Source organism: Palaemon carinicauda, chromosome 19 (assembly GCF_036898095.1).
Source record: "Palaemon carinicauda isolate YSFRI2023 chromosome 19, ASM3689809v2, whole genome shotgun sequence".
Taxonomy (NCBI): domain Eukaryota; kingdom Metazoa; phylum Arthropoda; class Malacostraca; order Decapoda; family Palaemonidae; genus Palaemon; species Palaemon carinicauda.
This window is the reverse complement of record NC_090743.1, coordinates 12,823,261-12,836,979: the sequence shown is the minus strand read 5'-3', so window position 1 is coordinate 12,836,979 and position 13,719 is coordinate 12,823,261. Positions and strand designations below refer to the sequence as shown.

The 13,719-nt window shown below is 36.2% G+C and overlaps 2 protein-coding genes across 2 annotated transcripts in view; one reads left to right on the top strand and one right to left on the bottom strand.

Annotated features, from left to right (window-relative positions):
- Arl8 (ADP-ribosylation factor-like protein 8) overlaps positions 1-10,183 on the top strand; it is a 28,992-nt gene extending 18,809 nt beyond the window's left edge. Inside the window, exons 3-4 of the mRNA XM_068393166.1 lie at positions 255-416; positions 7,653-10,183. Of these exons, the coding sequence (XP_068249267.1) occupies positions 255-416; positions 7,653-7,773 (283 nt within the window). The 3' untranslated portion in view covers positions 7,774-10,183. The remainder of the gene's footprint in view (positions 1-254; positions 417-7,652) is intronic.
- An 86-nt stretch (positions 10,184-10,269) lies between these two features.
- BBS1 (Bardet-Biedl syndrome 1) overlaps positions 10,270-13,719 on the bottom strand; it is a 63,454-nt gene continuing 60,004 nt past the window's right edge. Inside the window, exon 12 of the mRNA XM_068393164.1 lies at positions 10,270-10,728. Within this exon, the coding sequence (XP_068249265.1) occupies positions 10,555-10,728 (174 nt within the window). The 3' untranslated portion in view covers positions 10,270-10,554. The remainder of the gene's footprint in view (positions 10,729-13,719) is intronic.

Here is a 13,719-nt window from a genome sequence, read left to right as displayed (position 1 = left end):
GATTGAACTTATTAATTTTTCCATTCACATTATTCTTCCACCAAAATGTAAACCATTTATTTGAAGGAACATCTTTATTCAGTTAGATCAGTTAATTTGAAAGATTGGTTATTCATATCTTTTCAGCAAGGTTAAGTAACTACAGTAATTTTATAGGGTTGTTACTTACAAAAAGATAAGATAGCTATTAACAATAAGGATGAATTTGATGTATCCTGTTGTCTTTGGAATGACTGAAGAAATTCTTTTTGCAGATATATGGTTGATGCAGCTGATCCAGAAAAGATAGAGGCATCACGGAATGAGCTTCATAACTTGTTAGATAAACCACAGCTAGCTGGTATTCCAGTTTTAGTTTTAGGTAACAAGAGGGACTTGCCGAATGCACTTGATGAAAAGGGTCTAATTGAAAGAATGTAAGTATCTTTTTAATGTTTTATTACCATGGGTGCTTTTATTAGTAGGAATTCAATGATAATTTGCAAGTATGACAATGTATAGTATTGTCCTAATTACCTGTACCATATAGAAAATTGGGTATTGTATTAAACATATATAATAGACGAGTACAGTGGTGACATGCCTAAATTTAAGTTGTTAGTATTTCTTTTTGCATTAAATATTGGTCAGCATTGCAATTATCATGTCTTTAATAGATGTGTAACAAGAATTGTTTTTATAAAACTTTCATGATGTTCATAATGCTTCTCCTGAAGTGTAATTTTCTATTGATGGTTACTTTAAAACTAAAGATTTTTTATTTTCTTATATTTTAATCAGCTTAGGTTTCTAGTTCAGTATTTAGATAATCTGACAGTTAATAGCAATAACCTCGGCATGAGTATTCTGCAGCTGTTTATCTTTTCAGTCCTCTTGTTGCTTCGCGTGGGGTGATTTTGTTATTTTCTCCCTCTCAATTGTAGTGTATCATAGGTTATTGGTTATTGTAAGGTACGCGGTCTTGTGGAATTGTTAGCAATTCCTTTGAGAGTTGCTGTAGGTAGTTATTTCTGTGCCAGTATGATCCTCACTCAATTTGTCTCATGACAGGGGCAATATTGTGACAAATAATGGTAGTGTAGAATGTACTACTTATAACATTCCTCGTATGGAGACATATGTTCAGGTGGTAGCATGTTATGAGTTCCAAGTGTAAAAGGAAATTGCTGTGAGCTCTGGAAAATCCTGAGAAGAATATGGTAATTATAGTTGGGATGATGATAATGCCTTTTCAGTTGTTATAAGCTTTCAGGGTTTGATGGTAAAGAACCTGATGAACTCTTTTGCTTCATTTGGTAAATCTAAGAAGACCAGCGAGTCCTGAGTCAAAGGCAGTGATCTTAGCCTAACCTACTCGGCTTCAAACCATTGGTTAGCTCCTCAAGTTTTGCCTAGTGGTTTAAGTGCACAAGTCAGTAACGTTTCTGATAGTGCTCAGCGCTGACTGATTTGATCGCCTATATATGAGCCTGGCACTCTTTTAAAAGTTACTTCAGGTCCTTCCAGTTTGAAACCTTCAAATTTCTGTTATCAATTTTGTTCTTTACGTACAACCATCAGATTCCAATATAAAAGATCAATCTGGTAGCTTGGATTTTAGTATCCCGCTGCTTGCTGAAGTAGGCCCCCATGATCAACCACTTTAGATAAGTCTCACTACGGGTGTTATTGCGAATATGTTTAGATCTTTGGATACTGAAAAAAATCCAGTTATTAGAAGGATTTATTAGAATCTAGAATGTAATATTTAAGGGTTTTCATTGGGCAAAGGGATCTTCTTTTATGATTAAATTATGATAAGTAACATATTTTTAGTGAATTACCAAAAAGGAATATAAAATTCATGATAATCATGGTTTATCAATATTGTCTTAGTAAAAACCATAGAAATACTTCTGAACAGTCATATCTCAAAACTATACTTTGGCCTTCAAAGTCTATCTTCTCCCTTAATTTTAAAGCTATAGCATTGCAATATGTTATATAACTTAGGAAGACATTATAGAACAATGAAACAACACAATTTTTTTCAATTTTTGTTTCATTTTTTCTTTTTTTCCCTTGGTTTATAGGGCTTATTTTTTTACCATTATGAAAAAAATCATATCTAGCAAAAAATCACTTTGAAGGAAAAGAAACTCTTCATTTGGTGGGAGGTCTGTATCAGGTCTATATATGGTAGTAATCAAAGGTCTTATATTAAGTATAAAGGGAGTAGAAAGAACGTGAAAAAATCTTATTTTCTGGACAAATTGCATGGGCATCACAAAACAGAATGTCAAGAGACATAAATCATTTGCAGTTGGGAGATATCACAAGTAAGTGATATTTGAACAAGACTAAATATGTAAGGGGGAGGTTTCTAGTTTCTTTGGGGTTAGGATGTCAAATCGTCCCCTTTCAAAAAATAGTATATCATTTCTTGTTGGAAGTTTAATTGCAGAAGCTCAGCTAATTCAATCCAAGTGAGATGACATGCTTGGAAGGAAAATTTCATCATAGAGATGCAGCTACATTTCTTATTGTGGAAATCCTATTATAGAGGTAGTCTTGGCAGCAGCTTATCGACCTACCAAGTCAGTGTTTGCTAAGCATTATCCTAGAGAAACATGGTTTTTCTATGAAAATTGATAGGTTTTAGGTGCTGTAGAAGCAGTGGGGGATGGGGTTTAATGAGAATTTTCATTTGTATAAGTTTAATAGTCACAGTATTAGTTTTTTTTTTTTTTTTTTTTTTTGTGAAAATACCCTGTTGAGTAATTTTTTAGTGTATATTTTGGTATTGGAATTTGGAACACAATCTGGGGCCTCAAGTTATAATAATACAGCTTATTTGGTGATCATTGGTTACCATGGTGCTAGGCCAAGAGTTGAGTGTCAGGTGCTAAACAACTTTATTATTTAACGACTTAACATTTAATTATCACTTTCCTTCAGTGACCCCTTCCATTAGTGTAAGGGAAGCAAGATTATGAACAACAGGGTATTTTCATGAACAGAATTTTTATAAAACTGGTTTATTATTTTTAGATTCATCTAATGTTCATATACTATACATAACCCCCTCCTCCCCATTGACTAGTCATGTCAAATGGATAGAGTTATATTTTATTAGGATAGCAAGAGAGGGATATCCTTCTTTCTTCCCAGCAGTAAGAAAAATAAGGCTATTACTGAAAATATGGGTCCCTAACCTTTAAATTTTAATGAAAAAGTGATGAAGTAATTTAAGATTAAGAAGGGGACATACCCATATAAACAAGTAAATCCTTACAAATTGAGTGGTAAACATTCTTTCTTTATCAGGATTTGCTGACCATGAGCTTTAGTATTTGTAAATAGCCCTCCAGAATGATACTGGCTAAAAACTTAGTCAATAAATGTTACAACACCTCCTGCAGCACTATAACTTCCCCCTAATTATATCATACTAAATTACTCATGTGAATTGATTCAAATAGATGCCCCATGTAGGATTTTCTGTTTAATGATATAATTTTTTAGTGAAATAGAAAAGTTTTGTCACCTAATGATGCATCTATTTTCCTAGCAGAACTGTTTGTAATATGGTCAGAAGTCAAAATAACAGTATTAAAATCAATCTGCATAAAAAAATTTTAAATCTGTTATGGGAAGTGCTTTATAATCCCTTTTAAGTAATCGCTCATAAAATACTTTCATTCAAAAGTTAAATTACACAAATTATATATTTTGAAATATGTTGGATCTTTACATTTACAAATATTAAGTTAAATGAGGATTCATATAAACCAACTATTTATAATATTTTACCTATCAAAATACCTGTTTCTGTAAGTGATTTTGAATTATCTCCATAACCCAACATATCTAGCTAATGGCAGGCATTATGGAATAATGAATCTCATGATAAAAAATATTAAATAGTCAAAACTATCTGATATTGGGGTGTTCTTCACAAAAAAAAAAAAAAAAAAAAAATGCTACATTTATTTAATACCATTCTATGACATACTAACTCTCATAACTAACAACTCATGCTCCCAATGTAGGACAGCCCTTACAATCAAACGAGGGGTTTTGACGTAAGAAAAACTTAATTTTGGGCAGGGGCTGTATTATTTTTATGCTTGCCAGTTTTCAATTCAGAGCTCTTATTCCCTGTTGGTGTGGTTAGTAATATTAGGGCACCTTATACAGTGCATATCATTGATAAAAAGTCTTTCTTTAGCTCCAAACTGCACTCACTTTATAATCATCTATTTTTTTCTTGTTTTCTTTCTTCCGTCTTACTATCCAACCTCTTGACCATTACACTATAGCCTCGGTATGAATGGCCTCCCCATTCATATGGCCCAAAAGCCCATAAATTTACTAAGACTAACCCTTTTGGGCAGCCCTATGAGACCTAAGAAAATCATGTCAAGTGATCTGGTTAGTGAATTTATATAGTAGGGATAATTAAATGAAAAGTCCATGTGATAGTACTGTATAAAATTATTAAAGTATGTTAGATAAAATCTCTCTAAACTCCTTTGGCCGGGCCTATGAGAGGAATGCTTTTCAACTTTGTTTGAATTACATGTTGAATTTTTGTTAAAATTCAAAATAAACTATCATGTTGATGACTGAATATTTAATGTTCTTAAAACACATCTCGATAGAAAATTTCAAACTTTGTGAAGGGATGAATCCAATAGCAGCACATAAGCCCTTGGGCTTATAGCATCCTGCTTTTCCGACTGGGATTTTAGCTTAGCAAATACAGATCTATTTTAATGTTGTTACTGTTTTTAAAATATTTTATGATCATTATTTCTTAAGTAGTTTATCTCCTTTCATCACTGAACTATTTTTCCCTGTTAGAACCCTTGAGCTTATAGCATCCTGCTTTTCTGACTCGTATTTTAGCTCAGCAAATACAGATCTATTTTAATGTTGTTACTGTTTTTAAAATATTTTATGATCATTATTTCTTAAGTAGTTTATCTCCTTTCATCACTGAACTATTTTTCCCTGTTAGAACCCTTGGGCTTATAGCATCCTGCTTTTCCAACTAGGGTTGTAGCTTAGCAAGTAATAAAAATAATAATAATGTGGTTATTGTAGCTCTAATCCTACCAATTACCACCCAATTTGCGTAACTCATGTTATTTAAAGTTTATGAATGTTTTGGCAAAACGTCTTAAATAGGTATTCTGAATGTGGTCATCTTTTCTCTAATTTGCAGTTTGGAACATGTGATGACCTTTTTACAATTTTTAATGTTGTACAGAAATCCCTTGATTGTTGTCAGGGATTGCACATGATTGGTCTAGATTTAGTGGTGCTTTTGACTTGGTTAATGATGAGGCACTTGTTTTCAAACTTTTAACAGATGGGAGTCGGTGGGTGTTTTCTTAATATTATTGAATTTTTAAGTAATAGATTGCAGAGAGTATTGATGGGCACCTTAGTGACTTTTGGAATGCAATATCTGGTGTTCTTCAAGATAATGTTCTCGGTCCATTACTTTTCATACTAGGCTATATACGTATATGTGGTTTGGCTTAGAAAACTACTTTGTTGCTTATGCAGATGATGCTACTTTTTTCGCATCAATCCTAACTCCTAAATGTACACTTTTGGTTGCTGAATTCCTTAATAGAGTTATAGCTAAAATTAGTGTATGGTGCAAATTACTATCTATCTATATTCCAAGGCACATCCCCCAATTTTGGGGGGTAGCCAACTTCAAAAATATGAAAAAACTAACAAAACTAAGTATGAATGCAAGTACAGTAGGTAAAGGATAGTGGCACCTCAACATTTAAGATCTTTGCATTGACAGTGTCTCTTTAACTATATACAATTAATTTAAAATTTGAGGTGTGGTTTTTTATTTTGAATCTAATTTTGAGAATCACATTCGGTCTGTTGTTTCTTCTATTGCACAAAAAGTAGTCCAATTGAGAAAGCCCTGAAGAAATTTTTTTTATTCTACCATACTTTGAGTATTGTTCTGTCTGTTCTTCAGCTACTGACTTTCATCTTAATTTGTTGAATAGAAACCTGCGGTCTATTAAATTCCTTATTCCTGATCTGCAAAAGATTTTTCATAATTCAGATCTTCCAGACTGTACCATCCTGTACATAGTACTAGGTATGCAGTTATTTATAACAGTCATGTCTTCTACTATCATAAGGCACAATACCACAACATATTCTTACAGATTTAGTCCATCTGGGACCAAATTAAAGAATAATTTACCTAATCTGGCCAAGGAATCGGTGGAACTTCTTTAGTTGATCTAAGTCATGTCTTCTCCTATCATAAGGCACAATACCACAACATATTCTTGCAGATTTAGTCCAGCTGGGACCAAATTAAAGAATAATTTACCTAATCCGGCCAAGGAATCAGTGGAACTTATTTAGTTCAAACTTTTTTTTATAAATTCAATTTTGTTGAACAGGTTGACATAAGTCTCATTCTTTACTGTAGCTTTTATACGAGTGATGTATTTCAACGTTGTTACTGATCTAGAAATATTTTGTAGCTTTTATTCATTACTTAAACTTACTTTATTTGGCATTTTCTTCCCTCAATGGGCTACTTTCCACATTGGAGCCCTTGGTTTTGTAGCAGTCTGCTTTTCCAACCAGAGTTGTAGCTCGGCTAGTTATAATAATAATAATAATAATAATAATAATAATGAGGATAATGATAATAAAGGTCCTTAACTTACAAACTTATGGGTTTCAAGAAGCTGCTTGAAAGTCAATTTTTTTTCTTAATTTTGGCCTAGGCTAGGCTTAACGTGACTCCAGCTACAAAAGTCAACAAATACAGTAGCCCCAGTTCATATGAAATATATATCAGGTTATTACAAATGTTGTTTTGCTTACTGTTTTGAATCATATATTGTTTTATTACTGTGTTTCTTTATCTAATTACAGTATACAAACTTTTGATACAATATCTGAAATTTATGATTTCAGTTGGATTTGTGTTTGTACTGTATCTGAATGTTTGCAAGTTGAGGACCTTTTGTAATCATAATAATATGCATTCTGGTACTCTAGCCCATTGATTTTTCCATATTACTGATTTCACTAAGGTGATGAATGAAAGATAATGAACAGTTATATTCCAATTATCCCCAGTTGCTATACTAATTAAATGCTGATGAAATGGATAGAGTATATTTCCAAAATTAGTAGATATCATTTTCGAAAATGCTATATATATTGTTAATAAATTTTAAGAAAGATATTAATGTATGAATTTTATACAATACCAGTAACATGGAATTTTTGTGACTGTTTTGTTTAGTACTTCTAAAAATATGGATGCTTAAAGGGTTGTTTGTTATGCATCAAAGGCAAGCTATTCTACTCTAAAAACTTGAATTAAGAAAATTATTCAAGCAGTTTATTAAGAGCATGTTACAATGCAAGAAGAGGAGGGAGTCATTCCCAAGTGGTTATCCTAGTTTCCTTCGAAGAGCAACATGGTCTGCCCTTCAGGTTATGATGTAATAGTTTAAGAAAGGCATTGGTTTGTATTTAAGAAGAAATAATTCATATTTAATTTCATGTCTGGAAATAGTTTCTTAATTTGCCGAGGGAAAGACATTACTGTACAATTTATCTTTAATTTTACACCTCTGAAATATATTTTATAATTCCAGGAATTTGTCTGCGATTCAAGATCGAGAGATATGTTGCTATTCGATATCATGCAAAGAGAAGGATAACATCGATATAACACTTCAATGGTTAATTTCTCACTCAAAGTCTGGAGGTCGTTAGGTCATGATTGAGTGGTCAGATGAATGCCTATGTAGAACTTTTGGAATTGGTGACGTCCAGAGATTTTAAGGATTGACATTTCTTGCTGTAGTTTCTAAAGGTAAAATTTAGTCCAACATTTGATAAAAAGTAGATTGAAATTAATTAATCAGTAGAAAACATATGCTTTGATAAATTTCTAGTTTATTTCAGATTCTTGGATTGACAATTTAAGTTAACTACATTACATGGAAAATAATTAAGTGGGAATGAAAATTTAGGAAATTTAATTAAAGATTTTTTTATCAAACTTGGATATTCGGTCACCTTTAAAGAGATAGAGGTAGACATAATACTGTAGTATGATAGTAACCGAACTTTTTAGGAGGAGGGACTTGCAGCGTGTTGTGAGCGCAAATAAATTACATGTATCTTTTTGTATAGCTTTTATACTGTCAGTATTTTCTGCTGTTGGTTTGGATCAGTGCATTTTAGTTTGCAAGTGTTACCCTTACGTACTCCTTCAATTCTGCAACTTTTCTCTTAATCTTCTTGTAAAGCCATTATTAAGTTTAAGAAATTTGTGAATATTTTTTAACTTACGCTTAAATGTAATTTGAAATGTAACTAGTACAGTACCTAATTGTATTTTATTAATGTCTCCTTGAATTTTTCTGAATATATACAGCATAAGTGAATATTAAGTGTATAATTCATTATTAGATTATGTATATTTGTAATTTGGAAGTACAGTTGTTTATAATTTCTTAATTTACCTTTAGTATGGGAAATATTGCTTAGTGTCTTGCCCTGTATCTGGGTAGTACAGTATAACCAATTTAAAATCCACACTGGCAATTTGTGAAAATGAGTTAACTAAGGTCATCTCATGGAAGAAATAATTTTTCTAAAAGTAGCTAAAGATTTATTTTATAGAACATAGCCCCCTTTTTCCTTCTTGCTCTCTTTTAATAGAAAGAGTGGACCATTCCTCAGCACTTGGCTTGAAGTTGTCATATCAATTGCTCTGTGTTTTTGTCTGGTGCATGTCTGGTCTCCATAAGTATGTGTATTTTGGCTTGTAAGTGTGCCTGTGTTAGGTTTGTGACTGTTGTAGAATGCCTGGTCATCTTTTTGTAATCCATCACAGATTATTGAAGGTTTATGATGAACTTCTAAGCTTCAACGCCAGAGTTTATGGTCTGACAGGTTGGTTGCTATTCATGAGAATTACATATTAAGTGAATTAGCACGTATTAGTGCTCCAAGTTGCTGGTAGCTGGTAGCTGGTCAGGGTGTCTCGTTTACAGGTTGATAGGAGAATCCCGACGGAAATGGTTAGAATTAGTTAACTGTTACCAATTTTTTCTGTAGTCAGACGATGTTAACTACTTCTAAGCATTTTTATAAATGGTCTTTTATATTTGACTCCTAATAGATTATGAAAAGACAACATAGTAACCCATCAGGTAATTTGTATTTTCAACAACATTTACATTGAACATATTCCAAGATTACTTAACCTGATTGATGTGATTAGTATTCAGTGTGGTGCAATTAATGAAGGCTGAAAGAAATGCCTTTCTCCCTGATGTACATATTTTTATCTCTCTGAGGTATTAGCTCTTAACCACATGTGTGGCAATGACAAACTTTTTTAGACCAAATTTATTCTACAAAATTTGATTTGCTTTTTGCTAGACCCTGACCGTGTAAGACATATTTTTTAGGAAATATTTCTAACGTAGCTCTTAAAAATACCATGTAGAATTAGAAAGAGAAAGATCTGATAAATATATTGACCCTAGAGACTATATATGCTAATAGTACATGTAGATAAAGTCACACACACAAAATATGTTGGGCCAGATTTAGTTCAGGAGTTGCGCAGAATATAAAATCTATATATATGTATACACATTTGTATATACAGTATATGAAAGCAGGTGTGTGTTGATTGGACTGTCTGAGCCTTAGAACTTTGTGCTATTACCATGAATCATGGACATTGCAGGCCTAAAATGTTTTCTTATGAATAAATCTTTCAGTAAAGCACTTGGTCACACTCATGTCACTACACTTTTGTGAATTATATAGGAATAATTAATGTTAGTCTATCACCCATTTTAGTGACCTGAATTAATAGTGCTTGCCATTTGTTATAAATGGTTCTTATCTGCCTACTGAAACTTGTGAATACAGCATGTTCTGTTGTCAAAAGTATATTAGTTTATTTAAGTTTGTTAATACAGTATGTAGAAGTGAATAGTCATTAAAGCTTATTATGATTTCCTGTTTGAAAACTGAATTGATGTTATTGCAATTATATGTTTAGTCTGTGATGTTTTGTTATAACCTAATATAAGATTTTTCACATTATTATTTTTATTCATATGATGTACATGTTAAAGAATATATGCTAATATTTGAATTTTTTGTCAGTTACCTCATTGCATGTTGAAAAATTACCTAAAGATTGTAATTTATATTACTTTGGAAGGAATTGAAACCCAAATAGTAAGAAGTGTAGAGAATATATTAATTTAGTGCTTACAATTGTGTAATTGCCATCACATTTTAATATTAACAGTTTGTTCCTTTAAAATTTGTGCATTCAATTAAATGCTCTGTCCTATTGCATTAATATAAATATACAGTATACATTGTACAAAAGTAACATGGTAACTTTGTTATATCTAAAATAGTAAGTGTTTTTATATTCAACTTTGCTATATCATATGCTCACCAGTTTCATGAGATCATAATTTCTTGTCAGCATCACAGTTGTCATTGACATAGATTTTAGGATGCCATGAAGACTTCTGCAACAGGCATATTAATAACTGCTGTAAGTAATGGTTTTGTTGTCTTGCCCTTTACCACAAATACGCGTACAGTGTCTGAGATTCCTAGCTCAGATATACAGGTTACCAGTGTTTCTGCAACATGGATGATGCCAGGCACAAGCATTGGAATCTGAAAATAGAGAATTAGAAAATTACAAGAGGATACTGTAATAGGTCTACTCATTTGGAAATTTATTTGTTCCGACACTATATACAAACCATTACTCTGAAAACCACCGGTTAAGCTTTTTACAAGATGTAATTACACTCTGGAAGGAGCAGGGTGTAGACCAGCCACCCCACTCACACCTGCACTAGTAGCAAATCATTACTTTTCATTTCAGCCCTCCCATTAAAAACCACAAGACCAATACAATTGAAGAACAGACATAAAAGCAAAAATTTCTTTCTTTTTCTTTTCAGGTGTGCCTGTCCATGGGATTGGTAACCATGCAAGTTTGTCCTAGTGTTGAAGGGCACAGTTGCAGCACCTTCATGTCTGCTGTGGAGACCAATCCTCACTGCTTCTGCCCTCCATGTAGGGATCACCCTTGCACGCAGGATTCTCCCTGTGAGGAGTGTCGGGAGTAGTTGCCTTCATAGTAGATGAGGTTTAGCAGGCAACGGAAGAAGGTGGCAAAGAAGGATTCTTCCCTTTCAGGTTCATAATTGAAAAGGAAGAAACCTTGCCATTCCGACTGCTCAGTTAGACTTTCTCTGGGGGTCGGTTGAGTATTAGTGTCGCCCATATGACTGGGACAACCCTGCACTCCGGAGGAATCTGTTGCTTCCCCTAGCGAGGTAGCGCCAGCCAGGATTGCATGGGAGTCGCATCAGCTGTGGCCCTCCTTAGGGCTCAACGGTCCCCTGTTAGGATAAGGCTTCAGAGTTCTTGTGGTTGGACACGCAGCGGGACCATATAGTGTCCAGGTGCTGATTTCCATCTTCCTCCTCGAAACTTCGTAGATTGTGAAGCGAAAGTCTTTATGTGCACGACCGTCTCAACCTCAACCCCAACGTTAGTTCTTCCTGGGTGGACGGGCGCGAGTTTGGGGGGGAAGGGGGGGGCTGAACCCTGGGACCGGGGGGAAGTAGTGTGAGCTGCCCTGAAGTCTGCCTCCAGGTGTCGGGCAACTTTCCTTTAGAGTTGGAGTTACTCTACAAGAACTGCTGGCAGAAGCGAACAGCTTTTGACCAACCATCCCGTCTGAGGGAGAGGCAGCCTTCCCCGTAGTCGTCTTCACTCCCCTGGGGATATCGTTGAGGGGCATTGGCCTTGTCCATGCCCTGAAGTCTGCCTCCAGGTGTCGGGCAACTTTCCTTTAGAGTTGGAGTTACTCTACAAGAACTGCTGGCAGAAGCGAACAGCTTTTGACCAACCATCCCGTCTGAGGGAGAGGCGGCCTTCCCCGTAGTCGTCTTCACTCCCCTGAGGATATCGTTGAGGGGCATTGGACTTGTCCATGCCCTGAAGTCTGCCTCCAGGTGTCGGGCAACTTTCCTTTAGAGTTGGAGTTACTCTACAAGAACTGCTGGCAGAAGCGAACAGCTTTTGACCAACCATCCCGTCTGAGGGAGAGGCGGCCTTCCCTGTAGTCATCTTCACTCCCCTGGGGATACCGTTGAAGGGCATTGGACTTGTCCATGCCCTGCTCTAGTTCTTTGAACCCTGGGACCGAGGAGAAGTAGAGTGAGCTGCCCTGAAGTCTGCCTCCAGGTGTCGGGCAACTTTCCTTAAGAGTTGGAGTTACCCTACAAGAACTGCTGGCAGAAGCGAACAGCTTTTGACCAACCATCCCGTCTGAGGGAGAGGCAGCCTTCCCCGTAGTCGTCTTCACTCCCCTGGGGATACCGTTGAAGGGCATTGGACTTGTCCATGCCCTGCTCTAGTTCTTTGCAGCTGGATGACAAAGGAGTGAGGTGATTGCCTGCAATTCCTTCTCGTCAACATTGTGACAGTGCTTGTCCATCTGCAAGGCCAGGTTCTGAAGAACTTGCAACTTTGGCTTTTAGCTCTCGCGAGGTAAAACCTGCTTCTCTACTTGCGCACAAGCATTCAGCAGCTGCATGTCCTTCCTTTCCCTTGCTGGATAGGAAGGCTGCTTGCCTATTCCCTTGATAGGATTAGAAGAGCAACAGATTTTCTCTCCTTGACACGCTAACCTCAGTCTAATGGACAGGTCTCGCGCGCTGCTGTGCACTGAACCACCTAGTGAGGTGGGCAGGCGAGCTCTTATTCCTGATAGGGGTGCATGTGCTACCCCTACAATGCACGCGTTGCCAATTATGATAAATCTTACCACCTTAACTCGCAAGTGCAAGAAGGGTTGACTACGCGCTCTACGTCTACTTCGCGCTTCACTCGTTATGACAAGTCTTACCACCTTGAACAGCGAGCGCTAGAAGGGTTGACTACCAAAGCTCAGCTGAGCTCTCCTTCGCTAGCACGCTCGGCGCAGGTGACTAGGCAAAAACAGGTAGTAGACACTTTACCTGTGCTCACAGATGAGGCTGCATGTGCTAGCATACCTTATCAGCCTTCGCCTCACCAGTGCACACCTTATCATCAGTCTTCCTACCAGGGTGAACAGCAAGTTCCCTTACAGAGTGAGAATGATGTGCCTTCATTACCTGTTCGGCCAAGTAGTCATCATGACAGCACTCTCTTCACTATGGAAGCTGAGCTTAGGGAAGAGCACAAGAAGACATCCACTCACGCTCTACCTGTCCTTGACACCCCACTGAAGTTAAGGAAGCAGTCTTCAGACGCCCCTTCAGGAACAATTCCATTCTCAAAGGACACACCTGGACCTAGTCCAGGCAGTGAAGCAGGCTGTCGCCGGAATGGCTAACCTTCCTCAAACAGTCCCACCTCCGGACACCCCCAACCATCCCACTGGAGGTGTTGAGTTCCTCCAAGGGAGTGGAGGCTCTACTGACCCTAATGCAGTGGTTCTGCTGCACAGGTTCCTCCTCGTACTGCCACCAGACTTCCTTCTCAGAAGTGCTCGAGGTACCAGAAATACTAGGCTCCCAAACCAGAAATACTTGGTTATCAATGCTTATCTTCCATCGGCCATCACCTTATCTGGGAGAACCTGGGCGATTCCCATCATCCTGC